At 46.2% G+C, this 27,937-nt stretch overlaps 1 protein-coding gene across 3 annotated transcripts; it reads left to right on the top strand.

Annotated features, from left to right (window-relative positions):
- Positions 1 to 137: 137 nt before the first annotated feature.
- Positions 138 to 26,590, top strand: ACBD4 (acyl-CoA binding domain containing 4). 3 transcript variants are annotated; one of them, XM_081884369.1, is made up of 10 exons: positions 138 to 264; positions 3,237 to 3,377; positions 5,567 to 5,687; positions 7,922 to 8,006; positions 8,651 to 8,771; positions 15,938 to 16,032; positions 17,127 to 17,242; positions 22,649 to 22,787; positions 25,054 to 25,107; positions 25,564 to 26,590. In XM_081884369.1, exons 2-10 carry the CDS (start codon positions 3,296 to 3,298, stop codon positions 25,672 to 25,674), a joined length of 924 nt encoding a protein of 307 aa, XP_081740495.1. In that variant the 5' UTR covers positions 138 to 264; positions 3,237 to 3,295; the 3' UTR covers positions 25,675 to 26,590. The 3 variants fall into 3 exon arrangements, with proteins under 3 accessions (XP_081740495.1, XP_081740494.1, XP_081740493.1); XM_081884368.1 differs by lacking the exons at positions 138 to 264; positions 3,237 to 3,377; positions 5,567 to 5,687; positions 7,922 to 8,006 and having other exon boundaries at positions 8,111 to 8,771; positions 17,127 to 17,223; positions 22,645 to 22,787; XM_081884367.1 differs by lacking the exons at positions 138 to 264; positions 3,237 to 3,377; positions 5,567 to 5,687; positions 7,922 to 8,006 and having other exon boundaries at positions 8,111 to 8,771.
- Positions 26,591 to 27,937: the final 1,347 nt, after the last annotated feature.

The following is a 27,937-nucleotide window of genomic DNA, read 5'->3' as shown; positions in this document are numbered from 1 at the left end:
TTCTACATCACAGCAAAAACACGAGCACAGTATTTCTCAAGCTGCAAGGCGGGGGGCGGCGGATGGCTGGGCTGCTGCCTATTGGCCGAGGCGCGAAGCGTGGAACGCGATGCAGCGCGGTGGTTGGCTGAGACGCGCTTCACCCTGAACCGGGCAGCCGTGGGCTGGCTTTAGGAGGTCAAAAGTAACAAGCAGCCAAAAAACACAAGCCAGGCGCCGGGAAAGCGCAGTGCCCGGGCAAAGAGCGAAGTTGAGCGGAGCAAGGTGAGTCTGGAAGCGGACTCTTGTGCAAAGGGCGTGGGGTCACGGGTGCTGGGGGGTGGGCACTGGGGGCAAGTGGTCGGATAGGCCTGGGATAGCTCAGTCGGTGGAGCATGAGACTCTTCAATCTCAGGGTCCTGGGTTCGAGTTCTGCGGAGAGGCAGAAGATTCCTGCGTTAGGGGGTTGGACTAGATGCGCCTCAGGGTCCTTTCCAATTCTGCAGTTTGATGGTTCTGTGATTCCTCAAAGGGGCACAAGGTGCTGGGTTGGGTTTGTGATCAAAAGTAGGAAGTTGGCAGTCGGGAGACAGGGCAGGGAAAGGTAAGGGGCAGCCACGTTATCGTACAAGAGGTGGAAGGAGGAGGTGTCGGAAAGCAAAAGCAGAGCGGCACCAGGGAACAAGGGGCTGTGGGCAAGGTGGTGGAGGACTGCGATTGGCACTGGGGTGAGTGGGCTCCAAGCCACAAGGACAAGCAAAAGGATTGCAGTGTGGGAGCAATTTGTCGTCCGGCTGGCAGAAGATGGGTTCAGTGGCGTAGCGTGGGTTGTCAGCACCCGGGGCAAGGCAAGTAATTTGCACCCCCTAACCCGTGGATTTGCGCCCCCTAACCCTAGCCCCCAGATGTTGCGCCCGGTGCGGCCGGGGCCCCCTGCACCCCCCACGCTACACCACTGAATGGGTTGCACGGGGAGAATGACAGAATTGCAGGGCTGGAAAGGGACCCAACCCCAAGCAACAAAGGAGTCTTTTGCCCAGGGTGGGGCTCAAACCCACCACCCTGAGATTAAGAGCCCCGTGCTCTACTGTCTGAGCTATGCAGGAGAGGAGAGTTAATGCTTCGTGCATTGTGGCAGCAAAAAGCAGGACACATGAGGGCCACACTTGTGGTAGGTCTCAGCCTTAGCCTGTGTACACATCATATATATTTAAAGCGGGTTTCCTCCTCCCCAAGTATCCTGACAAGTGTAGTTTGTTGAGTGTGCTGGGAGTTGTATATTTGTGATGAGTAAACTACAGTTTCCTTGGGGGGGCAGGACGTGTTTTGAATATGCTTTAGATGTATAGGGTGTTCAGCTCAAAGGACTCAGTTACTTAGAGCAGGGGTAGGCAACCTAAGGCCCGGGGGCCGGATGCGGCCCAATCGCCTTCTCAATCCGGCCCGCGGACGGTCCAGGAATCAGCGTGTTTTTACATGAGGAAAATGTGTCCTTTTATTTAAAATGCATCTCTGGGTGATCTGTGTGGTCTGCCTGGTGTTTTTACAGCAAAGTGTAATAGATACAGAGCACCAGAGTGCTGTTTGCATGGGTAAAGCAAGCAGGCAGCATCAGTGTGACATTGGCAACAGAAACCAGATTTTCGGGATGTGATGTGTAGTTTGAAAAGTGTCAGTAAGGTAAGGAGGTGTAGCCGTTGCACGAGAGAGCTATACTCCAGGCAGCAGGCTGCCCAGAAGTGGGCCAATGCCACATTGAAGAGAAGACACTACGGGGTCCAGTCAAACCTCAGTTGTCAAACATAATCCTGCTTGGCTTCCGAAATTTTTGACAACCAAGACGCAGCTTCCGATTGGTTGCAAGAACTTCCTGCACACAAGCCAGACGTTCCGATCCCAAAAAACGTTTGAAAACCAGAGCATTTACTTCCGGGTTTTCAGCATTCAGGAGCCAAAACATTCCAAAACGGAGGCGTTCGGTAGTCGAGGTTTGAATGTATGAGGTAAAAAAAGTTAAAGGACCCCTGGACAGTTAAGTCCAGTCAAAGGTGACTATGGGGTTGCAGCACTCATCTCACTTTCAGGCCGAGGGAGCCGGCGTTTGTCAGCAGACAGCTTTGCAGGTAATGTGGCCAGCATGACTAAACCGCTTTTGGTGCAATGGAACACTGTGATGGAAACCAGAGCGCACGGAAACGCCATTTACCTTCCCGCTGCAGCAGTACCTATTTATCTACTTGCACTGGCGTGCTTTCGGACTGCTAGGTTGGCAGGAGCAGGGACCGAGCAACAGGAGCTCACTCTGTTGTGGGGATTCGAGCTGCTGACCTTCTGATCGGCAAGGCCATGAGGCTCGGTGGTTTAGACCACAGCGCCACCCGGTCCCCTATATAATACAAAGGGTATTAGCCCTTTGGAGTCTCCCCTTCTGGGATGCCCCTGGGGAACAAGGACCACTTTCACATGAGAGAGGCAGAGGGATGGCAGAAGTATCTTGACTGAGAGACAGGAAAGTGAAATTCTCCCAGAGTTCTCCAAACTGGAAGAGCAAAGGAAAACTCCCAGTGAAAGCTGGGAGAGTCTGTAATTCTCTGTGGAGGCGGGGATTAAGAAGATTGTACTTGGGCACTTTTTGTACTTTAGATAGGGGCTGGCGGGGGAGTTGGTAGGCTTTGAAAGAACTACAGTGGTACCTCAGGTTAAGAACTTAATTCATTCCGGAGGTCCGTTCTTAACCTGAAACTGTTCTTAGCCTGAGGTACCACTTTAACTAATGGGACCTCCCACTGCCGCTGTGCTGCCACTGCACGATTTCGGTTCTCATCCTGAGGTAAAGTTCTTAACCCGAGGTACTGTTTCTGGGTTAGCGGAGTCTGTAACCTGAAGTGTATGTAACCTGAAGTATCTGTAACCTGAGGCACCACTGTATTTAGATTTCATCCAGATGGTTTAGGATATATATCTATATATCTATAGATATATAGATATATACACACACACACAAGATTACAAAGCTGAAAGCTCCAGCTAAAATCAGGCTCGTGTCACAGCACCACAGGAAAAAAAGTTGCTGTGTGCCAGCCTGTCAAAAGGTGCAGACATCGGGCGTCATCCTGGCTCCCTGGTATCTTTACTTGGTTGCAAGTGGCGGATTGCCAGGTGCCAACCTGGCGAATTTCAAATGCTGGTTTCATCACTCTTGCGCTGTCCCTGTGAGAACCGGCAGCAAACGAATATCTTTACCTTTCTCCCTCCAGAGCCCTCGGCTTTCCTCAGCACCTCTGCTTTTCCTCCAAGATTGGCGGTGGTGGCGGCAATGGGGATGAAGGAAGAAGAATCCGATTACCAAAAGCAGTTTGACGCTGCTGTCCGTGTCATTCAAGGCTTGCCCAAAAATGGTGAGAGCCCATTTGGGGATTCTCTGTGGTTACTTGCTGTACTGCTCCACAGACCTCTGATAACAAGTTCTCCAAGCTTGTCTGTACAGCCATAAGGAGATAACAACAACAACTTTTGAAAACCCCAAAAAGAATCTGGGATTCTCAAGAGCTGGAACTTAGATTCTTAGTTTGAAGCTTGCATAGTTCCCTTACTGCTGTGTTATACTCCCTGATTCCCTATCCTCACCAGAATGGGTTATATTCCAATTTACTGTGTTTGAAATGTTAATGTTCCGGAAGCCGCCCAAAGAGTGACTGGGGGAACCCAGTTATATGAGTGGCATATAAATTGTTGTTGTTAGGTAGCATATAAATTGTTGTTGTTGTTGTCAGATGGGTGGCATATAAATTGTTGTTGTTTGGCAGCATATAAATTATTACTATTATTATTATTATTATTATTATTATTATTATTATTATTTGGCATATAAATAAATTACTACTACTTACTACCACTGCAACATGCTGCTTACATGCCAGAACAGCTTCAAAGCAAGTTACAAGTATAAAATCAATTACAGAATCCATACACACAATCTATAACGATTCCATCAAAACGTTTTTGAAAGCCGTATTTAAAATGCACACTGGAGGAGTGGGTTGAAGAAGAAGACTGGAAGAAATTTAAGATTTATTTACAAAAGTATTACAATTTGGCTGAATGTTAACAAAGATGTCAGAGTAGAAACAACTGTCTACCATTAAATTATATTTTATATATGAGATTAACTAAATCTATTGGATCTAGGTTTACAAACAAAATGATAATTTGCTTGGAAAAGTTTTATTTTTAATGAAGTAAGTGGAAGCAGAAGGCGCGAGGGAGTCCATAGCAGAATGAAAAGATGTTATAAAAAAATTAATGTTGTTTGTTTAATATGCATTTGTATGAAAAAAAACCTTAATAAAAAATTATATAAAAAATAAAATAAAAAATAAAATGCACACTGCTGAGCCCATTAAAAACATAATTAATTGAACAATTAAAACAGATCAGTTCAAGCTCAGTCTTTTAATTAATAATTAATAAATACGGTAATAATACAGCCCGCTCTGTCCCATTCCTTTTCATGACATTTTGGGGCTACTATCGGGTTTGGTGCCGTGCACGATCATGCGTCATTCGGACGCACCTAAATCGGGAGTTGCATGTACTGAATTTGAACTTCCTGATCAATCTGTTTTAATTTAATTTAATTGTTTTGACTGTTTTGGTTTTTAACGGGCATGATTGATTGTGTGTTTTAAATGTGGGGTTTTAAACGTTTTGATGGAACTGTTTTAGTGAGCAGAGATTTTATAAAATTATAGTTGTAAGTGTAGGCCACTTAGAAGCTATTCTGGCATGTGTCTTGTAAAGAAGAATGTTGTGAGTTTTATTTTAGGGGGAGGGGGTTAGATTCATCTTCTAATTCCTGGATTCAATTACTGGAATCGGTAGGTGAACCTGGGCAATGGGTCATTAAGAGAAACAAAGGGAGTGGCTCTGTGCCAGAAGACAAATGGGTGGGTCTCTCTCCCCCCCCAAAAAAAAACCCTGTCTGTTAGTTAGAAAGACAAAAGCCAGAGTTTAGGTCTGTGTGAAAGAGACCTGGGTAGAAGCAGGCTGCAGGCAGAAGCCATAGAGCAGTCATGTCCAAACTTGGCCATCCAGCCGTTTTTGGACTACAACTCCCATCATCCCTAACAGGACCAGTGGTCAGGGATGATGGGAAATGTAGTTCCAAAGCAGCTGGAGGGCCAAGTTTGGCCATCACTGCCATAGAGGCAGAGACATCATCATCATTATTATTATTATTATTGAGTTTATAAACCGCCCTATACCCAGCAATCTCAGGGCAGTTCACAGACTAAAATCAAGATATAAACCCACAAATAAACCCACATAATAAAAATACAAACAACAACCCAATAGCTCCCCCCCCAAAAAACCCCACACATTTTAAAAGGGCATAGGATGCAAATTGGATCAGCCAAAGGCCTGGTTAAAAAGGAATGTTTTTGCCTGGTGCCTAAAGGTGTATAATGAAGGCGCCAGGCAAACTTCTCTGGGGAGAGCATTGCACAGATGGGGAGTCACTGCAGAGAAGGCCCTGTTCTTATGTTGCCACCTTCCGGATAATTCTGACCTTCCCCACTTTTCTCAGGTTCCTACAGACCATCCTACGAAGAAATGCTGCGCTTCTACAGCTACTACAAGCAAGCCACGGTGGGTCAGTGCCAGATCCCCAGGCCAGGGTTTTGGGACCCTATTGGCAGATATAAATGGTAAGAAAGGCAAGGACCAACATCTCCTTTCAGAACCTAGTGAGGCACTGACTTTGTTTGAACTTAGCCCCTGATCCTGTTTTCAACAAATGGACCCAGTCTTGCAGCGCTGGTGCAAAGTACTGCTGCTTATCTGATGGGCATGGGGATAAGCTAGTATTGCTCCAATTGCACGGGCAACTGTTGCAATTATGGATTTAATTTTAGATGCTGGCTTTGATCCATAAAATGCTTACGTCTCCCTGTATTTGGCCTGTGTCAAGTTGCAGTCGGGTGATCAAGCACTGCCTGTCAAAGAAAAACAAAACAAAAACGCCCTTATTGCAAGAGATTAAAACTGTGAGAATGAGAAGCAGGGCTTTCATTGCAGTGGCCCCCTACTTTTGGAAGGCCCTGCCTTTTGTTCTGAGCCGGAGCTAAATCCGAGCCGTTTCCCTTAAGAACAGCAAGCAATCATTTGATTTGGTGGCCTCTTGTTCTTACAATGGCCACCTGCCAGTTGTTGTTATTTATTAATAAAATAACCATGCCGTTTTTAAATACAGTGGTACCTCAGGTTAAGTACTCAATTCGTTCCGGAGGTCCGTTCTTAACCTGAAACTGTTCTTAACCTGAAGCACCACTTTAACTAATGGGGCCTCCTGCTGCCACCGCGCCGCCGGAGCCCGATTTTTGTTCTCATCCTGAAGCAAAGTTCTTAACCTGAAGCACTATTTCTGGGTTAGCGGAGTGTGTAACCTGAAGCGTATGTAACCCGAGGTACCACTGTAGTGCAAATAATAGAATTGCATTGAATTTTACTCAGTATTGATCAAGAGTAGATTCCAATGTATAGTTAGCAGAGTCAAAACTTAAAACACGTCGCAGGATTCCCAAAAAATAGACCAAAGGCAATTGTATTTCATCCAACAGAGCTTTACTGCAACTGAAGGCAAATGAGCAGAATGGTCACAAATCCAATATATTCAGGATTGGCACTGTCCATAGGAAATCCAGTTGCAGCAGATTTAACTTAAACTTACAATAACTTAAGTCTAAATAAGTCTAAACAATAAGTCTAAACCTTAACACTAAGCTTACAGTCATACCTTGGGTTGCGAACACTGTGGGTTGTGCATTTTCGGGTTACAGACGCACCAAACCCGGAAGTACTGAAATGGGTTACTTCCGGGTTTTGGTGCGTGCGCAGAAGCACTAAAGCACACTTTGCGCATGCGCAGAAGTGCCAAATCGCGTCACGCACGTGCACAGACTCAGCGCTGCGGGTTGCGAACGCTGTGGGTTGTGAATGTGCCTCCTGTACTATGTTCCACTGTACTATGTACAGAACACCACACCAGAAGGAAAAGACATGGAAAAGAGAAAATGAAACTCAGGCTCCTTCTGGCTTTACTATTATAGTCAGCATGGCCTTCACAGAAAGAGATAAGAGAACCAGTTTAAATCTGCTGTACTCAGCTTCTCTGAAGGAATAACCCAATCATCATGAACCTTCTGCTTGCTTCTTTCACACAGAGAAGCTTCCAGAACCCTCTTGAATTAATTAGAATAGGGAAGATCTCTACACATCAGATCAATACTTTTTGCACTAAAAAATGCAAACTGACATAGAATTATTAGAATCATAGAGCTAGAGAGTACCCTGGGGGTAATCTAGTCTAACCCCCCTCCAACACAGGAATCTTTCACTCAACATGGAGCTTTGAACCCACAACCCTGAGATTAAGAGACTTATGCTCTACCAACGGAGCTATCATGCCTAGTTTGTGTGTGTGTGCTGTTTGGGACATACAGTGGTACTTTGGATTACATATGCTTCAGGTTATAGACGCTTCAGGTTACAGACTCCGCTAACCCAGAAATAGTACCTCGGGTTAAGAAATTTGCTTCAGGGTGAGAACAGAAATCGTGTGGTGGGGGCGCGGCAGCAGCTGGAGGCCCCATTAGCTAAAGTGGTACCTCAGGTTAAGAACAGTTTCAGGTTAAGAACGGACTTCCGGAACGAATTAACCCGAGGTACCACTGTATGGGAAAGTGAATGTTTAAAATTAATCAAAACGAGAAGTAAAAATACTCTGTGTTATGCATAGACTTTGTCAATAATCGCAAGAATAATAGAGGGCTGCTAATTCAGAGGACCTGACTTTCAGGCCGGTGTGAACTCTTGGCATCTTTCTTTCCCAAAATTAAGCACCTGTCCCCCAGGTAAGAAGTTACGTTTGGCTTTTTGGCAGGGATGCATGGAACAGCTTGGGGAAGATGAGCAAAATGGAAGCCATGGCAGCTTATATTGCCGAGATGAAGAAGGCTGCTCAGAAGGTAGGAAATGGGGAACACCCTCCTCATTCAGGCCTGGTCTGCCTGGTTGGGTCGCCATGGAAACTCCTTACAATGAGATATGAGTGGGCTGCAGCTCAACCCTAACAGCGATTCAACGGCAGAAATGGCAAGGAAGGCACCTCAGGGTTTGGGCTTGAACAAATCTCTGTGGGTAGGGGATTTCAGAGAGCCTTTGGCTCTGAAATGAAGGAGTTCAGCATGAAGGAACCCAGCGGGTTTTTGAACAGAACCGAAGTTTTGTGCCGTTTTAAAACGTGTCAAACGTTTGTGAGATTCAAAGTACAGCTGAGATCCCTGAGAGATGTTTTAAAATGCACAAACCACCAGGCCTGATGTTTAGACTTCCTGATAAGACATTGGCTGAGTTCTCTTTCGAATCATCTAAATGCAAAAGCATACTCCACTGGCAATGTTGTAAAATAAATCCAAGTGAGACGGGGTTAGATTTACACTTCTGCAAGAAAATTTGCTTGAGGGTCCCTTGTGTGGGACTCTCGGTGGTCCACGATCCGGGGGGGGGGGGAGTTAGGTCCAGATTTCAACATTGCTGCAGTGTTAGGTTCACCTGGATCCCAGGGAATGTTTTCGTACCACCCGGGATCCTCTCTAGGACTTTTTGGCAGGTCATCAACACCGTGCCGTTGGATGAGTCGTCGGAGGACATGTTTGCATACTTTGAACCCCTCTACGAAGTGATAAACGATATGCCCAGGCCCCCAGACTCCTTCTTCAAGAAGAAAACAGGTATGTCCGTTAGCGGTGACAGAGGGGTGCGTGGGTTCTCCAGCTTTTATGATGTGTGCTTCAAGACCACAGTTTTTTAAAATAAGAATGTAGAAGTCACCTCCCCAGCCAGGGGCGTAGCATGGGTTGTCAGCACCCGGGGCAAGGCAAGTAATTTACGCCCCCTAACCCATGGATTTGTGCCCCCTAACCCCCAGATGTTGCGCCCGGTGCGGCCAGCCCCCCCCCTGCACCCCCCACGCTACGCCACTGTCCCCAGCTCCTCTTGGACACAACCTATGCGAGCTTTGCAGGTGCTTCCATCTAATCTGGCCTCCGTAAAGTGTGTCTTTTCTGCAGAGAGCTTGTTCGGCATGTTTGAGAGTGGAGCCTCGCAGCGAGCGAGACTTGGCTGGATGACCTGCTTTCAGGTCATTCCCCAGCCGTGCAACTGTAGGAAAAGGAATCCCTAATCTCAGCTGATCCTTGTCCCTCCCTGAAATTTCTCAGGTGCCAATTTGCATTCATCAGCTGGGAGTGAAGCAGTCCAACCTGCTTGGACCTGCTTAGGGATTGGGCAGCATAGACAGCCCCCACCCCCAACTCTGCTGCAGGATTTTTGTTGGCAGGGAGAGGGGAAAGAAGAAGACTTGTGATCCAGCGCATGATGGGTTTCCTTCTCTGAATAACTTCCGGCCTTGTTTTTTTCCTCTCAAAGTTGGTGAAATATACTCGGAGTCGAGAGTGGATTTCATGCTCTTTATTCAGCTCGTAGTGGTGAGGAGGAATGGATGTTCCCCCAAAATATCTGCTTTATATACATTATTTACACAATGGGCTGCACGTGATTGGCTAATTCCGGGATTCTCCTGTAGGCCAATCAGGTTGTGGATTCACTTCTACCTGGAGCTGGATTGGGTGGCTCCTGCGGACCAGTCAGACTGCTGCATTGTTCTAGGACCAATCAGCCTGCTGCATTTTGGATCCTATTGTTCTAGGACCAATCAGACTGCTTCATTTTGGGTCCTATTCAACTCAGTACATAACAGATGGGAAGGGCAAAGCAGGGAAACTTGGGACAGTGGAAGGGGTTTGGATTTTAGTCTATATTGTGCGAGATGCATATCAAGACCTTCCCCTCCCCTTGCCCGTTTCATTCTAAAATCTTGGCATGCGCAACTCTTCTGTAGAGCACTTTTGACTTCCCCACCCCCATCGAAAAGATCTGGCCCACCTCCCAGCTGTCATCACTCTTCTTACAGTGTAAACAGAAGCCCTGTTGCTGCCTGGGTCATCGGTGGAGATAACAGCGCTGCCAACGGGGTTAGCTTCACGGTCAAAAAGTGCCCATCGGCGCTCCCTCTACTATGTTGGTAGACCCTTGGCTGTGAGCTTGCATGGAGCAGCAGACTGTTCAAAGCCGCGGTTTTAAATTTCCCACAATGCCCCAGAGTGGCACTTTACAGCAGGAGCATTGTGGGAAATTTAAATGGTGGCTTACAATCCCACCAGGTACAGGGAGCTTGAGACAGCCATCAGCGCCCTCATCTCTGGGACCACTGCAGCTGCCCAGGGATTCTGGTATCTGATGCTGGAACGGACGCCCATTTGTTTCAGCAAAGCTTGTGCAAGAGAACTTCCTAATGGACTGTGCCGTAAATATTAGCACCGTCTACGTATTAATGGCACCCCAGACAGGCCATCTGAGCTAACAGTTTCATCTAGCTCTAGGTTTCCCAAATTTGGGTCTCCAGCTGTTTTTGGACTACAACTCCCATCATCAGGACCAGTGGTCATGGATGATGGGAATTGTAGTCCAAAAGCAGTTGGAGGCCCAAGTTTGGGAAACCCTGATCTAGCCTCACAGAAAAACCACTTTGCTCTTCCTGGGCCTTTTATATGGAGCCTGTCATTTGGTGGTAGATTAAATATTTTAGTCGGATTTGTAGCCAACACCCTCAAATCCGAGTTACGGTTTGGTTGACAAGCCTCCCAGGAATGCTAATCCAGTTTTTATTGAACTTCAGCTCCTTTATCTTAGGGGAAGTTGATCATATTCATTGACTGCAAAGTCCATTGTAATCAAGATGGTGGAAGAAACAGGCAGATTCCCTTTTTTATTGCCCTCCTGTTCCACCCCCACACCGAAGGCACTGCCAGCTCCTAGAGAAGGCCCTTGGAAACAACAAGTGTTTGTCCAGACCCACAGACTATGAAAGAGAAGTAGTTTTGTGGAATTATCCTGGTTCTCTTTTCAGTGCTTATGGGGATATCCCTGGTGAGAGCTTGCCCCTGTTTGTGCAAAAGGTACGCTAGCCTGACTTCAGCAGGGGTCGGGCAAGCTCAAACAATGGCTAAAAGAACAGGCAGTTTTCCAAAACTGTATGGCGCTGTGGGTTAAACCATAGAGCCTAGGACTTGCCGATCAGAAGGTCGGTGGTTCGAATCCCTGCGACGGGGTGAGCTCCCATTGCTCGGTCCCTGCTCCTGCCAACCTAGCAGTTCGAAAGCATGTCAAAGTTCAAGTAGATAAATAGGTACTGCTCCGGTGGGAAGGTAAACGGCGTTTCTGTGTGCTGCTCTGGTTCGCCAGAAGCGGCTTAGTCATGCTGGCCACATGATCTGGAAACTGTACACCGGCTCCCTCGGCCAATAAAGCGAGATGAGCGCTGCAACCCCAGAGTCGGCCACGACTGGACCTAATGGTCAGGGGTCCCTTTACCTTTTATGTGTGCTTGTCATTGCTGGTTGTGCCATAGGAAATGAATGAATTTAAAGAATCAAAGGCTCCTATGAGCTCAAAATGATCTGCAGTAGAGACTGCTTGCTGTATCTCTGAATGCTTCACTACTCTGGACATCATTTGATCCTTTAAACCGGGGGGAGGGGGGTACCTGTGGACCTCCAGAACTTTCCGGACTACAGCTCCTGATATTCCCGACTGTTGCCCATGTTGGCTGGGGCCGATGGGAGTTGAGTTCGAGACCACCTTGAGGGCTACAGGTTCTGCACCACTGCTGTAAATGGCTTTAATTCAAGGGTGGGTAGGTCTGCCGTATCAAGGTATTGTGACTCGTTCAGTCACAAACAAACATCACCTGTCCTGGTTGGAGTGGAAGCGGTTTACCCTGGAGAGTAACTCATTCAGAAATGCAGAGGTCATCTCCTCTGAGGTCAGATGCTTCTTGGGGTCTGGACCTTAACCTAATCCATCCTACCCCATAGGCCATTTTGACAGGTGGTTGTGGTTGGTGTTAGGTGACCCTGAAGGTAAAGGGACCCTGACCATTAGGTCCAGTCATGACCGACTCTGGAGCTGCGGCGCTCATCTCGCTTTATTGGCCGAGGGAGCCGGCGTACAGCTTCCGGGTCATGTGGCCAGCATGACTAAGCCGCTTCTGGCAAACCAGAGCAGCACACGGAAACGCCGTTTACCTTCCCAGCAGAAGATACCTATTTATCTACTTGCACTTTGACGTGCTTTCGAACTGCTAGGTGGGCAGGAGCAGGGACCGAGCAACGGGAGCTCACCCGTCGTGGGGATTCGAACCGCCGACCTTCCGATCGGCAAGTCCTAGGCTCTGTTGTTTAACCCACAGCGCCACCCACGTCCCCTAGGTGACCCTACTTTGATGGAAATAATTGGGAGGACACTCTATAAGCGGTCTGTTGTGGTCATCACCTTAAAATCTTGAGATGGCCGTGGGTATTTCTGAGGTCAGAAAACTGGGGTGCCGTTATTTGCGTTGTAGCCAGCGAAATTTAAGGTGCTGATGCTCTCGTGGTTGAATGAAAAGATGGCATCAAAGTTCTTGAAAAAGCCGCAGAGGTTCGTAGGAGATAATCCAGACCTTATGGGCAGATTTGATGGACATTCCCTTCTCTTGGTAGTAAAAACAGACTCCCCGCTCCACAACGGCTCTTTAAGGGGACCGGCTGAGAGCATCCCACCAGAACACGGAGAGTGCAATCAAACAGGCAAGATTTACAAATATTCTAGCCAAATGCCTATCATGATGACAGGTGGGATGTGTGCAGAGAAAGGGTTTTAATCCTGCAGCAATTCCTGCAAGATACCATGCATCTTTATGAACTCTGAGCAGACTGCATCATCCCTGTAAGTGATGGCCAAGCTGTGCAGCGTCAGAGCCAGCAGACAGGGTTTGCAGGAACCTCAGGTGTCCCCAAAGCAGCCCCACTTTGTAATCCACTCTTCTAGGGAAAAGCTATCCGTGGATATGGAAGCTAATAAAAGATGCACTCAGGCACACCATTGGAGATGAGAGCTAACCTGCTTCCTGCTATGCATGGTACCAGCGATTAAGATTTTTTTAAAATTCATTTCTTTTTTATATAATAATTTTTATTGGTTTACATCAAAAACAAAAACACATATTAATTTCACATCGAATTTTTCACAAATTCTTCTTTTTCTGGACTTCTTTTTCTGGACTTCCTCCAGCTTTCCCATAAATCATCCATAGTCATTATTTAAATTACACATTCCTTAGGTTTATATTGACATTATTTATATCTTTCTTTCTATTCCCTTTAGACAATACTTCTTAATTTTTCACAGTGCTTCTTTAAATCCCTCTAGTGTTATCTGTCCCTCACTTATGTTTTCCAGATATTCCACAAATTTTCCCCAGTCCTCGGTGAACTTTTGGTCTCTTAAATATGTAATCTTCCCTGTCAATTTGTCCAACTCCGCATAGTCTAACAGCTTCATTCTCCAGTCTTCCACTGTCGGTATTTCCTGTTGTTTCCATTTTTGGGCCATTAACAGTAATATGTGGCTGTTACTGCATATTGAAAGAATTTACAGCCCTCTCTTTTTATCTCATTTCCTAGTATTCCTAACAGAAAGGCCTCTGGTTTCTTTATGACCAGCACCAGCCATTAAGAATTAAGCCTGCTCTTTTTGGCTCAATGGTATGGTGTTCCCTGGTCACATTAGAGTGGGACAGAAACATTGGGAACTAATTTAATTAGGAAGGAGAGGTTCTCTTTTTTATTATTATTGTGGGTGTATTTCGACATAACCTGCGGTGGCGGTGAGGATCTCGATGTGCAAATTTGCTTTAAGAAAAGAAAACAAACCCAGGTGTCTAGAGAAGCAATGTCGGTTAAACCAGTTTTAAAATCTCTTTAGGGTTCAAGTTTGGACAGAGCCCAAGTTGGTTCATATTCCCACTTTGAGCAACAAGTGGCTGATTTGGGAGTGGGAGCCTTCCATTCCTCCTCCCACAACGTGATATGCCAAAACCCAGCATCTAAGTCAGGGTTTCTCCCAGTCACCAACATCCTTGACCTTCTAGCTAGGGATGATGGTGACTGGGAGTGGCCGCGGAGACTACAGAACACCGGTCCTGAAAGACCTTCATTGGCTCCCAGTAGGTTTCCGAGCACAAATCAAAGTGTTGGTTCTGAACTTTAAAGCCCTAAATGGCCTCGGCCCAGTATACCTGAAGGAGCGTCTCCACCCCCATCATTCAGCCCAGACACTGAGGTCCACCTTCAAGGGCCTTCTGGCGGTTCCCTTGCTGCGAGAAGTGAGGTTATAGGGAACCAGGCAGAGGGCCTTCTCAGTAGTGCCACCCGCCCTGTGGAATGCCCTCCCATCAGATTTCAAGGAAATAAACAGTGGTACCTCGGGTTAAGGACTTAATTCGTTCTGGAGGTCTGTACTTAACCTGAAACTGTTCTTAACCTGAAGCACCACTTTAGCTAATGGAGCCTTCTGGTGCTGCCACGCTGCCGGAGCCTGATTTCTGTTCTTATCCTGAAGCAAAGTTCTTAACCTGAAGCACTATTTCTAGGTTAGCGGAGTGTGTAACCTGAAGCATATGTAACCCAAGGTACCACTGTATCTGACTTTTAGAAGACATCTGAAGGCAGCCCTCTTTAGGGAGGTTTTTAATGTTTGATGTTTTATCACGTTTTTAATATTCTGTTGGGAGCAGCCCAGAGTGGCTGGGGAAACCCAACCAGATGGGCAGGGAATAAATAATAAATTATCATCATCATCGTCCAAAAACAGCTAGAGGCCCAAGCTTGGGAAACCCAGATCTAAGTTTTGGTGCCATTTCCTTGGTTCACTGAAGGACAGCTTGATTCTTGAGCCTTCATGAGCTGTGCATAGCCTAAGCAGTGGGATCAAAGCTAAGCTCTTTGTCCTTCTGTTTTGCAAATCAGATGAAATGTTGAATACGAGTTGCTACGCAGCCCAGATCCAAAACCTTTTGCGACAGTGTTATCGAAGATACCGAGTTCATTTTGTGTGTTTGTGTGTGTGTGAAACCCACTATAGCATGAAAGCAATACGAAGCACCTAGTTTTTGGATTTGGCACACATTTGAGGATGTGATCAGAATATGCACACCTGGTTTTCTTGGCCTTTTATCTATCACGGGTCAGATATTGAGAACAAAGGATGGAGGCTCCCAAGCCACACTCTTTTCACATCTGGACATTGACCGGGAAGATTAGACACCAAGAGGACAATAAATGTAAAAAAGAATGGATTAACTTTATAATAAACACTTAAACACGTAAACACTTAAAAATGTTAGCAGGATTGGATTAGCACTTGTAATATAATTTGATAAAGGGTATTAAAAAAGAGATTTAATAGATTGTATAAAAGTATTTAGACACAGAAAAGAGAAGAGATAATTATTGAAAACCAGGGAGAGGAGTGGGGGGAAGTCCAGGGGTCAGAAGAACCCCTATAAAGATACTGAATTTGTTTATAGATTAATGCTAATAATAATAATAGTGTGTGTGTGTGTGTGTGTGTGTGTGTGTGTGTGTATGTGTGTGTAACATCGGACATTCAGATACAGTCATACCTCAGGATAAATACGCTTCAGGTTGAGCGCATTCGGGTTGCGCTCTGCGGCGACCCGGAAGTAACGGAGCGTGTTACTTCCGGGTTTCGCCGCTCGCACATGTGCAGACTGTCAAAATGACGCCACGCACATGCGCGGAAGCGGCGAAACGCGACCCGCGCACACGCATACGGCTGTCATCGCATCTTATGTTATGTTCAGGATGCGAACTGGGCTCCGGAACGGATCCCGTTCGCATCCCGAGGTACCACTGTACTGCAATATATGATGGCTTGCACAAACTCCTATCTGTACTTCCGTTTCTGAGCCATAACTCTTTATCTCGCTGGCTAGGCTATGCGGACAAAGAAAGCAAGAGCATCCATGTGCCCAGCGATTCGGAGAGCGAGGTCTTCTTTGACAGCCTGGAACCCGGGGAACCCGATGAGGTGATGATGACTAATGGGGTGGGAGGTAATTGTGAAGTTAACTATGAGCCTTCTCCTTACTTTTTTGATAGATCTGATCTAGATTTTCTTTTGCTATGAACATGCTCTTGTTAATTAATTGATTACATTAATTTGATAAAAATTATACACTGCACGGTTTAAAAAAAAAAACAACCCACAACCCAGCCTCAAAGCAGTTTATCAAAGTTAAAACAGTAAAATCAAGAAGAATTTACAACTCTATTTTGAAACATACAACTTAAAATACTAAAAAACAAAAAGGAGTTTAATCTCCTCATTGAGATGGGCAATCATGTTTTAAAATGAGTTCTGAATGTACTGAGCTGCTAAATCAAACCAGAGCTGCTTTGAAGGAAGTAGCTAATTTTTTAAAAAAAATATTATGGTGAAATTTGCCTCCCCCAAAAAAACTTTTATAAAATATACTGATTAATGTGTATTGAGGCAAAGTTTGCAGACTTGGGAATATTGATAAAACTGAAACGAAACTCCAGCAGCAACAACAATTTTATTATATATAACTGGCCCATCTGGCTTTGTGTAAATAGCTTGGTGGGTGAACTCACACACATATACATTAATTCACCTAAGGAAGGTCAAATCTGCAAAGAACAAGAGACAATGCAATACTTTCCATTAGTCTTAAAATAATGGAACGCGATGCATCATCTTAACATCTGACCTTTGGTATACTTTCCTAGCGAAGAATGAAATGGCTTTCATTTGCCAACCCTGTTAGGAAACAGGAACAGCCCTGCCCATTGAGCCTTCTTGCCTTGCCGTAATTCAAGTCACAACAGCTCTGAAACTCTATTATGACACCCAGCTCAGAGCTATTACTAGAAACAGTCCCTCGGGGCACAATCCTTCCATCTCCCCAGGGAACCCTGGGAATTGTAGTTCTGCGGAAGGAAGGCTTGATAATTATGTTACAGTGAACAACCAGCACCTCCACTGTCCCAAGATCTGTTGGAGGAAGCCATGACGGTTAAAATGGAACGGAGCCAGGAATGGAAAAAAAGCAGTCTAGGCATGCCCATACAATTTCAATTCCTCTCTCGTTTCCCCCACAGGATAGGAGGCTATCAGCCATGCAAAACCTCCCCCTGAACAATATTCAGAGTGGAGAGAAGACTGGATATAAGACTTCAGCATCTTCAACCAGGGAAGGTATAGACGCGAGACTAACGTTTTGACTTAAAAACACACAGGGGGAGGCAGGTCCAATGCAGGTCCTTGACTAATACAGCTTTCTTCTTCTTCTTTGGCGATCGCTCGTAGCCGAGTAAGATTGTCTTCCATAAACACAGTTTTAACAGTGAGTGCATAAGTGATTGTGGAGGCCAATTCTGGATCCACACTTCAGTGGGGACACAGGTTTCCGGGCGGGAGTTGATCACAATGAGGGTTTGCCAAGCGTGCCTTCCTCTTAGCGTGTTTCTCCCTTTTGACCTGAGTTCGAGCATCTTCAAAGCCCACAACACCTTTGGTAAAGGCTGATCTCCAACTGGAGCACTCGCAGGCCAGTGTTTCCCAGTTGTCGGAGTTTATACTACATTTTTTTATATTACTTATCAAACCTTTATTAGGCATTATGCGAATAAAACCATAAAAGAGAAAATAGCATATAAAAGCCTTGAAATATATGTAAAAGGGCAGCAGTTGGCTACATACATATATATATATATACATATAGAATCAATGGTTTTCTTTGTTAACCTGCTCCTTGGAGGACTGCTACCAAAAACTCGGCTACCCCCGCCGTTACCCTTTGGTCAACGTCGGATAGGTAGAGTCCCACACATTCACCTTGCTGGGGTTCCAGACCACCCAAGAGAGGGGACAGCACGCGTTGACGGAGCGTACTGTACAATGGGCAATGAAAGAGAATATGCTCTACAGTGTCCGGGACATTCATAGAACATCTGCAGAATCTCTTGTTTCTAGGAATGTTTTGATATCTTCCCCTGACAAATGCTGAGGGAAAAACATTCAAACGGGCCAGCATAAAAGCCCTACGTTGGGCTGGGATTATTAATTTAGTGACGTAATTGGCTCTGCTATCTAAGATATTTAAATCATAGAATATGGGGGAGCAAATTTTGTTTACAGCTGCCATATATTTTATATTTTACTTGAGTCTTTGAATCTCTATTGTCATGGGTAGGCAAACTGAGGCCCGGGGGCCAGATCCGGCCCAATCGCCTTCTAAATCTGGCCCGCAGATGGTCTGGGAATCAGCGTGTTTTTACATGAGGAGAATGTGTGCTTTTATTTAAAATGCATCTCTGGGTTATTTGTGGGGCATAGGAATTCGTTCATTTATTTATTTTTCAAAATACAGTCCGCCCCCCCCCCCACAAGGTCTGAGGGACATTGGACTGGCCCCCTGCTGAAAAAGTTTGCTGAGCCCTGCTCTGTTGTTGACCACTGGCATTACGCTTTCCATTTTTAAGTTCGGAATAGAGTAGTTGCTTTGGACGACGATAATCAGGCATCCGCACAACATGACCAGTCCAACGCAGTTGATGTTGAAGAATCATTGCAGCTTGCACTGTTGGCAAGGAAAGGCCATTTTCTGATCTGCAAGTGCAAACAAGCCCCAGTGTAATTAATTCAGTTTGATCCTGAGATAAGTCTGTGAGGCAATGTCCCGGATCTGGTAGGAAGCAGGAGTTTTTGCTATGAAGAAACAGCAGATGTGCCAGGAGAGTCGGGGCTGTACAATTGGCACCATAACAGAAACAAACCTTTTGAGAGAAAGGCAAGCAATGGGAGCAGAAGGCAGGAAAAGGGCATCTCGTTCTCTGACCAGGAGGGCATTATAGGGTTCTGTAAAACCGTTTTAACTAACTTTAATCAACTTGTCTCCTACCATGACCCAAAGCCTGGTCACATGCATCTTGGGTCTTCTATTGGCCCAATAAGGAAGCATCCATTTTGTGGGGGGGGGAGCGTAGAGGAGAGACTTGATCTGGATTATGACAAAGGGTTAAAGCCACCTCACCCAGTGTTGTGCTTCCAATGGAGGCCAGCCCCTTCCCCCCATGGCAATTTTGTTAAAAAGAGTTTTATTGACGTTCCAAAAACGTAACCACGATAACAAACACAACTGAAAATGGCAGTCATTCAACAGGTTACGGAGTTGGGTGTATGGGGAGCCCACTTAATAGCAAACGAAATGTTATGGACACGCCGAAGTCACTTAAGATGCAGTTGAATATATATCCACACCAGTGGGTGCCTAGCCATAGTCTCATTACCATAAGGTAAAAGGTAAAGGGACCCCTGACCATTAGGTCCAGTTGTGGCCAACTCTGGGGTTGTGGCACTCATCTCGCTTTACTGGCTGAGGGAGCTGGCGTACAGCTTCCGGGTCATGTGGCCAGCATGACTAAGCCACTTCTGGCGAACCAGAGCAGCGCACGGAAATGCCGTTTACCTTCCCGCTGGAGCTGTACCTATTTATCTACTTGCACTTTGACGTGCTTTCAAACTCCTAGGTTGGCAGGAGCAGGGATCAAGCAACAGGAGCTCACCCCATCGCGGGGATTCAAACCGCCGACCTTCTGATTGGCAAGCCCTAAGCTCTGTGGTTTAACCCACAGCACCACCCGCGTCCCTTTCTCATTACTGTAGGTCTAGCTAATAAAAGGGAACAGGAGTCGCATCAAATTTGCCATGTTTTGATACGCTTCCTGTGTTGCATTTTGGCTGTTTCTTGGTAAACAAACCCGCAAGGGCCACTCACACAATTAATGCCATATAAAGTGACAATTTATCTGGCCTTTTAAAACAGAAAAAAAAATGCCTGTAGTGACAAAAGGAAGTATCTCCAAAATAGTGACAGGCATACACATGGTATGGAGGGATGAAAGAGCTGTTCCAAGCCATTTACTACCTTGGGACAACGTGGTACAGTCAAACCTTGGTTGTTGAACGTAATCAGTTCCGGGAGCCCGTTCGGCTTCCAAAACATTTGACAACCGAGGCGCGGCTTCCGATTGGTCGCAGGAGCTTCCAGCACTCAAGCGGAAGCCGCGTCAGACGTTCAGCTTCCAAAAAACATTCAAAAACCAGAGCATTTACTTCCAGGTTTTCGGCGTTCGGGAGCCGAAACGTTCCAAAACAGAGCTGTTCAGGAAGTGAACCCTAATAAAATAATCGCTGAAGGAAATTCACTTGGAGTGCTTCTATGCCTCTCTAAATGGCCCATCTTGAGGGTGCTTCTCCACGTTGCAAATGGCCGGATCTAGAAAGGTTGGTGCCCAGGAGCCAAGATTTGCTGCCCACGATAAAATTACTTAAGACAGGCAGCATGGATTCTAGCCTCGCCTCATGATCTTTTTTTCTGAGAGCGCTGAAATATCCTGTGTGCTTTCCCACCCACCCCCTCCATAGCAACTCTACTATCTCGGAATATTCTTCTCATCTGCTCAGAGGTTAATTAGTAACATACCTGTGAAGATAAGGCTGCATAGCATGGATGGGTCATACTTCTTGCCTCCACCGATCCCCAATCCCTCGTCTCCTTCTGTGTTCCTCACTGAAGTTTGGCCTAACTTTTCCAGTGGGGTTTTGTGCTGGGCCCTTTTTGCCCAGCCTTTACATCTGCTCAGAATAGATGTTGTCTTGTTTACAGAAACAAGAATTAGGGGAGAGCGGCAAGCGGTGCCGGCCTGACGCCATTCACCGTTGTGTCTCTGATGAGACAATCCTTGATGCCCCCTGTGAAAAATGAAGAAACGCTCCAGGAGATCTGGGGCAATGGAGAAAACCTTCTGACCTTAATGAATGGTCTCTGAGGAAGTGAATATGCAAACTAAGCACACACTGAGTCACACTGCTTCCTGCACTAACTGGTAGTGAATCTATAGGGATGCTCTCATTCTTTTAACTAGAGGCGGCAGCACCAAACCTGAAATCTTCTGCATGCAACTGTTTCCATGCACAATTCAAAGTGTTGGTGCTGACCTTTAAAGCCCTAAACCAGGCTTAGGCAAACTCGACCCTCCAGATGTTTTGAGGCTACATTTCCCATCATCCCTGACCACTGGTCCTGTTAGCTAGGGATGGTGGGAGTTATAGTCCCAAAACATCTGGAGGGCCAAGTTTGCTTATGCCTGCACTAAAAGGCCTTGGCCCAGTATACCTGAAAGAGCATCTCCACCCCCATCATTCACTGAGGTCCAGCTCCAAAGGCGTTCTGGAGGTTCCCTCCCTGTGAGAAGCGAGGTTACAGGGAACCAGGCAGAGGGCCTTCTCGGTGGTGGCGCCTGCCCCGTGGAACGCCTTCCCATTAGATGTCAAGGAAACAAACAACTATCTGACTTTTAGAAGACATCTGAAGGCAGCCCTGTTTAGGGAAGTTTTTAATGCTTGATGTTTTATCCTGGTTTTAATATTCTGTTGGGGAAACCCAGCCAGATGGGCGGGGTATAAATAATAAATTATTATTATTATTACTTGGTTTATCCCAAACATTTGGGACTGTGGGCAAGGGTCTTTTAAAACACAAGGAGCCATTTCTAGGTTGGCTACCACCTCGTATTTTAGAAACTAAGACTTGCTTGTCATCAGTTCTGATGCAATGGAAAGCCCTGGTGGCTTTCAGAGGAGGGGAGTGACTCTGATAAGAGAAAAAGGCTACAATCAAGTGGATGCCCCCCAGTTATCTCATGTTCCTTCCTCTAATCTAGACACCACAACCATTAAGAACAGGGGTGGGCAACCTAAGGCCCAGGGGCCAGATGTTGCCCAATCGCCTTCTAAATCCGGCCCGCGAATCAGCATGTTTTTACATGAGAAGAATGTGTCCTTTTATTTAAAATGCATCTCTGGGTTATTTGTGGGGCCTGCCTGGTGTTTTTACATGAGTAGAATGTGTCCTTTTATTTAAAATGCATCTCTGGGTGATTTATGGGGCATAGGAATTCGTGTGTTTTTTCTTTCAAAATATAGTCCGGTCTACCACATGGCCTGAGGGACGGTGGACCGGCCCACAGCTGAAAAAGGTTGCTGACCCCTGATTAAGAACATAATAAGGAGAGCCTGCCGAACAGGTGTAGATCTGGAATGGGTGTGACTTCTGAGGCCTAGGAGCTCTCACTTTAGAAATCAACTCCCGCTTCTGGGATTATATTTGAGCGCCGCTGCCTTTTAAGGTTCCAACCCTTTAAGTCAGGGACGCGGGTGGCGCTGTGGGTTAAACCACAGAGCCTAGGACTTGCCGATCAGAAGGTTGGCGGTTTGAATCCCCACGATGGGGTCAGCTCCAGTTGCTCGGTCCCAGCTCCTGCCAACCTAGCAGTTCGAAAAAACTTCTAAGTGCAAGTAGATAAATAAGTACCACTCCGGTGGGAAGGTAAACACCGTTTCTGTGCGCTGCTCTGGTTCGCCAGAAGCAGCTTAGTCATGCTGGCCACATGACCTGGAAGCTGTACGGCGGCTCCCTCGGCCAATAAAGCGAGATGAGCGCCGCAACCCCAGAGTCGATCACGACTGGACCTAATGGCCAGAGGTCCCTTTAGCTTTACCTTACCCTTGAAATCATATCTCTTCTGATTTCTTTCTCCCTGTCCCATGTTACAGAGAGGGGTCTCGGCAGCAGTGCGGGTGCCACGATCCAGCAAGACGTTGACCTGCAGGTGATGAGCGCTATTCAAGCTTTGCAGGAGGACATGAAGAAAGTGATGGAGAGACTCGGCTACCTGGAATCCCAGGCAGCTTTCCAGGCATGTCGGGAGACACATTCATTTCTTTTATAAATAAATGCATTAATTTTTCAGCACAGCTGGGGGGAAAGCTTTCTGAGATATTGCAAAGCATTGTGGATGCATTGTATAAAAACTTACAGTCCCTAGCTGTCATCAGGCAGTGCATCTTCCTACACATCTGGGAACAAGGAACTTCCTAAAACAAAAATCACTTTTGCCAATACAAGGGTGTCTGTGCATTATTATCTTTAGGAGAAATTCTCCTCTGTGCTGCGCTGGCATCCGAGGTGCATCTGTCAAGGACACATGACAGGGCCTGCTCAGTGGCCAGAGAGCCAGTGTGGTGTAGTGGTTAAGAGCGGTAGTCTCGTAATCTGGGGAACCGGGTTCGCGTCTCCGCTCCTCCACATGCAGCTGCTGGGTGACCTTGGGCCAGTCCCACTTCTCTGAAGTCTCTCAGCCCCACTCACCTCACAGAGTGTTTGTTGTGGGGGAGGAAGGGAAAGGAGAATGTTAGCCGCTTTGGGACTCCTTAAAGGTAGTGAAAGGCGGGATATCAAATCCAAACTCTTCTTCTTCTTTTGCAGCTAGACTCTGAAACAGGGGTAGGCAAACTAAGGCCCAGGGGCCGGATCAGGCCCAATAGCCTTCTAAATCTGGCCCACAGATGGTCCGGGAATCAGTGTGTTTTTTACATGAGTAGAATGTGTCCTTTTATTTCAAATGCATCTCTGGGTTATTTGTGAGGCATAGGAATTTGTTCATTTCTCCCCCAAAAGATAGATAGATGATAGATAGATAGATAGATAGATAGATAGATAGATAGATAGATAGATAGATAGATAGATGATAGATAGATAGATAGATAGATGATAGATAGATAGATAGATGATAGATAGATAGATAGATAGATGATAGATAGATAGATAGATAGATAGATAGATAGATAGATAGATAGATGATAGATAGATAGATAGATAGATAGATAGATAGATAGATAGATAGATACATACATACATACATACATACCACGGCTGAAAAAGTTTGCTGACCCCTGCTCTGCAACCTCCTGCCTTTGTCCCCTTGCTGATGATCTTTGGCCGATAGGATCAATAACTGCTAATGATTCTCTTATTTGCAGCCGACTGCCCAGTTTTAGAAACTTCAAACAACCCCCCTAGTGGAGAAGATCTGGGTTCTTTTATTAATGGAGAAACTTTCCCACCAATTAAAAGTTTCAGAATCTTTAGGCAAAGGTTTTCTGGCTATAAGGTTCCATGTTATGGCGATAGTAACTCAGGGAAGCAGTTATTTAACCCTGAGCGACACATTACTACCCATGTAGGTTTTGTGCTATAGCAGTTGTACTCAGAACCAATAAGAAGAGTTAAATATTTCAGTGGCAGGAAACAAGACTTGTATTTATCCATTCCGGATTTTATGGTTTGTGGCCTGTATCTGTTTAACCTCATTGTGCAGCTGTTTCGTGAAGATGGCCTTAACTGTGTTCCACACAAATTCTTTGGGACAGTGTTAGCTGTGACACAGTCCAGAGGGGTTCAGCTGTGGGGTTGTTGTTTTTTGATGAATCTATTCCGAGTCTATTCGTTATACCCAGATTACCTTGCATTTTTGCTTGTCTCTTTTCATGGGGGGGGGGACAGTATAATCTTGTTGCTTTGCTGTTATTCTTGTAATGATCCTGTCCAGCGCTTTTTTTCTTAAAAAAAAAAAAGGTTTAGGGGTACTCTCATTTTCCTACTCATATTGAAATACTATACTGCCCTTCAATGCGGCCAAACTTAGATTCATAAAATGTATAGGAGTATGTGTCCCCCTAGAAAAAAAGCACTGATCCTGTCAAACTTTTGTGCAGCCATGTATGTGTCCCCCCTTCATCCCTGCTTAAATACGAGACAACATAGTATAAGGAGGAGGAAACATTAGAAAAATATTTCCATAAGAAGCTGAAAAGACTAGTGGAAAATTAGAAAACAATTCAGAAAACCCCCACAAAAGCTCACAATGCAATGTATCCATTCACAACTTTTTTTTATTTTGGTAAAATAAAAATGGACAATAATCCTGAGAAAGAACGGAGAGATTAATGGTAGGCAGCATGAGTTATGAAACTTTGTGCAAAACTGCCAAGGATCCTTTTATTTTTCATTTTAAAAATATTTACATAATACTCTTTTTGGCCTTAGAAAACCCCTTTAAAAGATCATAGATTGGAAAAGTGCACAGGCTTCTAGATCCTCATTGTGATTTTTCTGCCTTTCAGGGTCACACGTCGATGCTGAATCCTTGTTGGCCAACCTCCTCGCACAACGGAAAGGTACGTGGCAAGTATTTCTTAAGTGCGGTCCCTGCCTTTTATAACTTTGATGCAACCAGGCATCTAAGTGGGTTGGCTTAATTAAAGAAAACCAAACCAGAAACACAGGAAGCAATCGCAAAGAAGAGTGTGCCTCTGGGCATGTGTAAAATGCTTTTTCTGACCACCCTAAATAGCAGCTCACCTGCCTGGATCCGCTTGCCATCAACCTGTTAATCAGCAAGGAAATGCTGATCAATGAAAGAAGCTTCGGTCGATTTCTCCCATTTATTAACCAATTCAAACTTGCATTCTCGCCTGACTGGTTAATTGGAATAATGTAAGCCAGTTAGAGAAAGCAGGACTCCTTATTGCGTCCTGGGAAGCAACAGCAGCAGCAGGTGCCATTCCGCCCGCAGTGCTTACCCTTCAATCCAGTCCAGGATTTTACCCCCACCCTCTTCTCTCTTTCCCCAGGAACCGGCAGGTTGGCCCGCACAGCTGTCTCCTCGCACCTGGTTTTTCCTGCTGGCTTGGCCTTTCATCATCCAATGGCTGCATTGGTATTTTCAGAGGAAGAAGAGGTGAATTGCGCAAAGACAACAAACCCCCTTGGAAAAAGCAAAAGAAGCCCTGGCACTTTTGAACTCTGAACATTCGACGCTTGCCAACTTTTCCAGCCTCACAGGGATGGGCATGCCTTGAAGGGTTTTTGCCTAACCCCAATGCTGCAATCTTGGGGTGCGGGGTGGGTGGTCAGTGGGTGGGGGAAGATATTTAATCAAATTTGGGTGGTGCTAACCGGTACGCTTTTTTGGGGGGGGGACGCAGGTGGCGCTGTGGGTTAAACCACAGAGCCTAGGACTTGCCGATCAGAAGGTCGGCGGTTCGAATCCCCGCAACGGGGTGAGCTCCCGTTGTTCAGTCCCTGCTCCTGCCAACCTAGCAGTTCGAAAGCATGTCAAAGTGCAAGTAGATCAATAGGTACCACTCTGGTGGGAAGGTAAACAGTGTTTCCATGCGCTGCTCTGGTTCGCCAGAAGCGGCTTAGTCATGCTGGCCACAAGACCCGGAAGCTGTACGCTGGCTCCCTCGGCCGATAAAGCGAGATGAGCGCCGCAACCCCAGAGTCGGTCACGACTGGACCTAATGGTCAGGGGTCACCTTTACCTTTAAATAAAGGAAGTGAGGGGGGATTCATCTCTGCAAAAATAAACCGAGAGTCACGGGGCTTGGTTCAGTCACACGCAAGGAGAAACCGAGGCTGGCGCTCACAATTCGAGCAGGCGACCCGCAATCAAACGAGACTTCGCAAGGCTCTGAACTGTGGGGTTTGTGGCAGGGGGACAGGCAGGGCTTGTATTAACTAATCCAGGGGGTGGGCCTTTTTTGCCGCAATTCCCCTACCTGGAGAGGAGGGGGGGCGGATTTTTTTGAACTCAGGGTACCTAAAGTATTCCCAGCTGCGGGAAATAGTCGGATGCTAATAAAAGAAAATGCAGTCCTCTTCTCCTTTTTCTCAGCTCAAAAGGCGTGGGAGCTCCGATGAGAACTAAAGATTCCCCCCCCCCCAAAAAAATGCTTTTGTGCCCTGTGCCCTTCCATTCTCAACCAAGTGAGATCAGAAAAAGGAACACTCTGGTCAGGACCGTTCAGTGTCTGTTCTACCACCTGGAAATAAAATTTAAGGCTATCGCTGCCAGGCTCCCACAATCTGATCCAGAAACTGGAGTCTGGCCTTTGACCGAGAGGAATCAACCCATATCATGCATTTATCTGCAGAGATAGTCAGAATATGGCGGAAGGTCGTGGCCGGGTTGGGCAATAACTGGCCTTACTTTCCGACGGTATCCCCCCCATCAAAAGAGCCAGATTCTTTGCCGCAACGTTTTTTCCTGTGGCAGGGAGTTCCACAGCTCAGCTTTCCTCAAGTTAAGCACAGACATTTGCTCTGGGGGCATTGTGACTCAGCAGAATTTGCTGAGCCAGAGGCTCTAAATGGAGGAGACCTTTTCTAATTTTCTCCTCCCAAGTTTCTTCTATGCCTCTCAAAGTTGATTTCGCCCCCCCTCATCTCCCGTGATTTCTTCTCCCATTCTCCTTTCATCCTCTACCTTATTATGTCTCCGCCCCCCGCCCCACAAAATGCCTACATTTCTTTCCTCCCTCGTCCTTTTATGTTCACTTCTTCCTCCTAGAACAGCTTTCGCCTTGTCATCTTCCTTTCTATTCCCGGTTTGTTTTAAGTAACGATTAATTTGCATCTATTCTTATTATATATTAACTTTCCGTCTCTTTCTAATTCCCTTCAACACCTCCTCCAGACCTTTTCCCTCAGAGGAAGGAAGCCTTCCTTCTGGCCTCTTCAATGAACATCTCCATCTCCTGGCCACCTTTAACCAGCATGCAAGGAATTTTTGGCGCTGGCGTTGGTCCAAGCAAGAGTCAGAGCAGACAAGCGAGGGGGCAACAGGCACTGAGACCCACCTGAAAGTGGCCCAAGGCCCAGTGGTGGGTCCTGATCCACTGCGTGAGAAACACCACGCTGAGAATCACCACCCGCCGGTATGCTTTTGGAGCAATAGGTGTGGCCTCCATAAAAATATAAAAAGCCAGCTTGTTGGAGCACATCAAAGGACCAAGGAGCCCAGTGCACTGTCTCCAAGAGTGGGCAGCGAAAAACTCACAAGCCTGGCACGGGTGGAGAAAAAACTGCATAACACCACACTAATATATAGACATACCTCGGGTTAAGTACTTAATTCGTTCCGGAGGTCCGTTCTTAACCTGAAACTGTTCTTAACCTGAAGCACCACTTTAGCTAATGGGGCCTCCTGCTGCCACCGGAGCA

Source organism: Podarcis melisellensis, assembly GCF_964234715.1.
Source record: "Podarcis melisellensis genome assembly, chromosome: 13".
Classification (NCBI taxonomy): domain Eukaryota; kingdom Metazoa; phylum Chordata; class Lepidosauria; order Squamata; family Lacertidae; genus Podarcis; species Podarcis melisellensis.
This window is presented reverse-complemented; position numbering and strand designations above follow the sequence as displayed.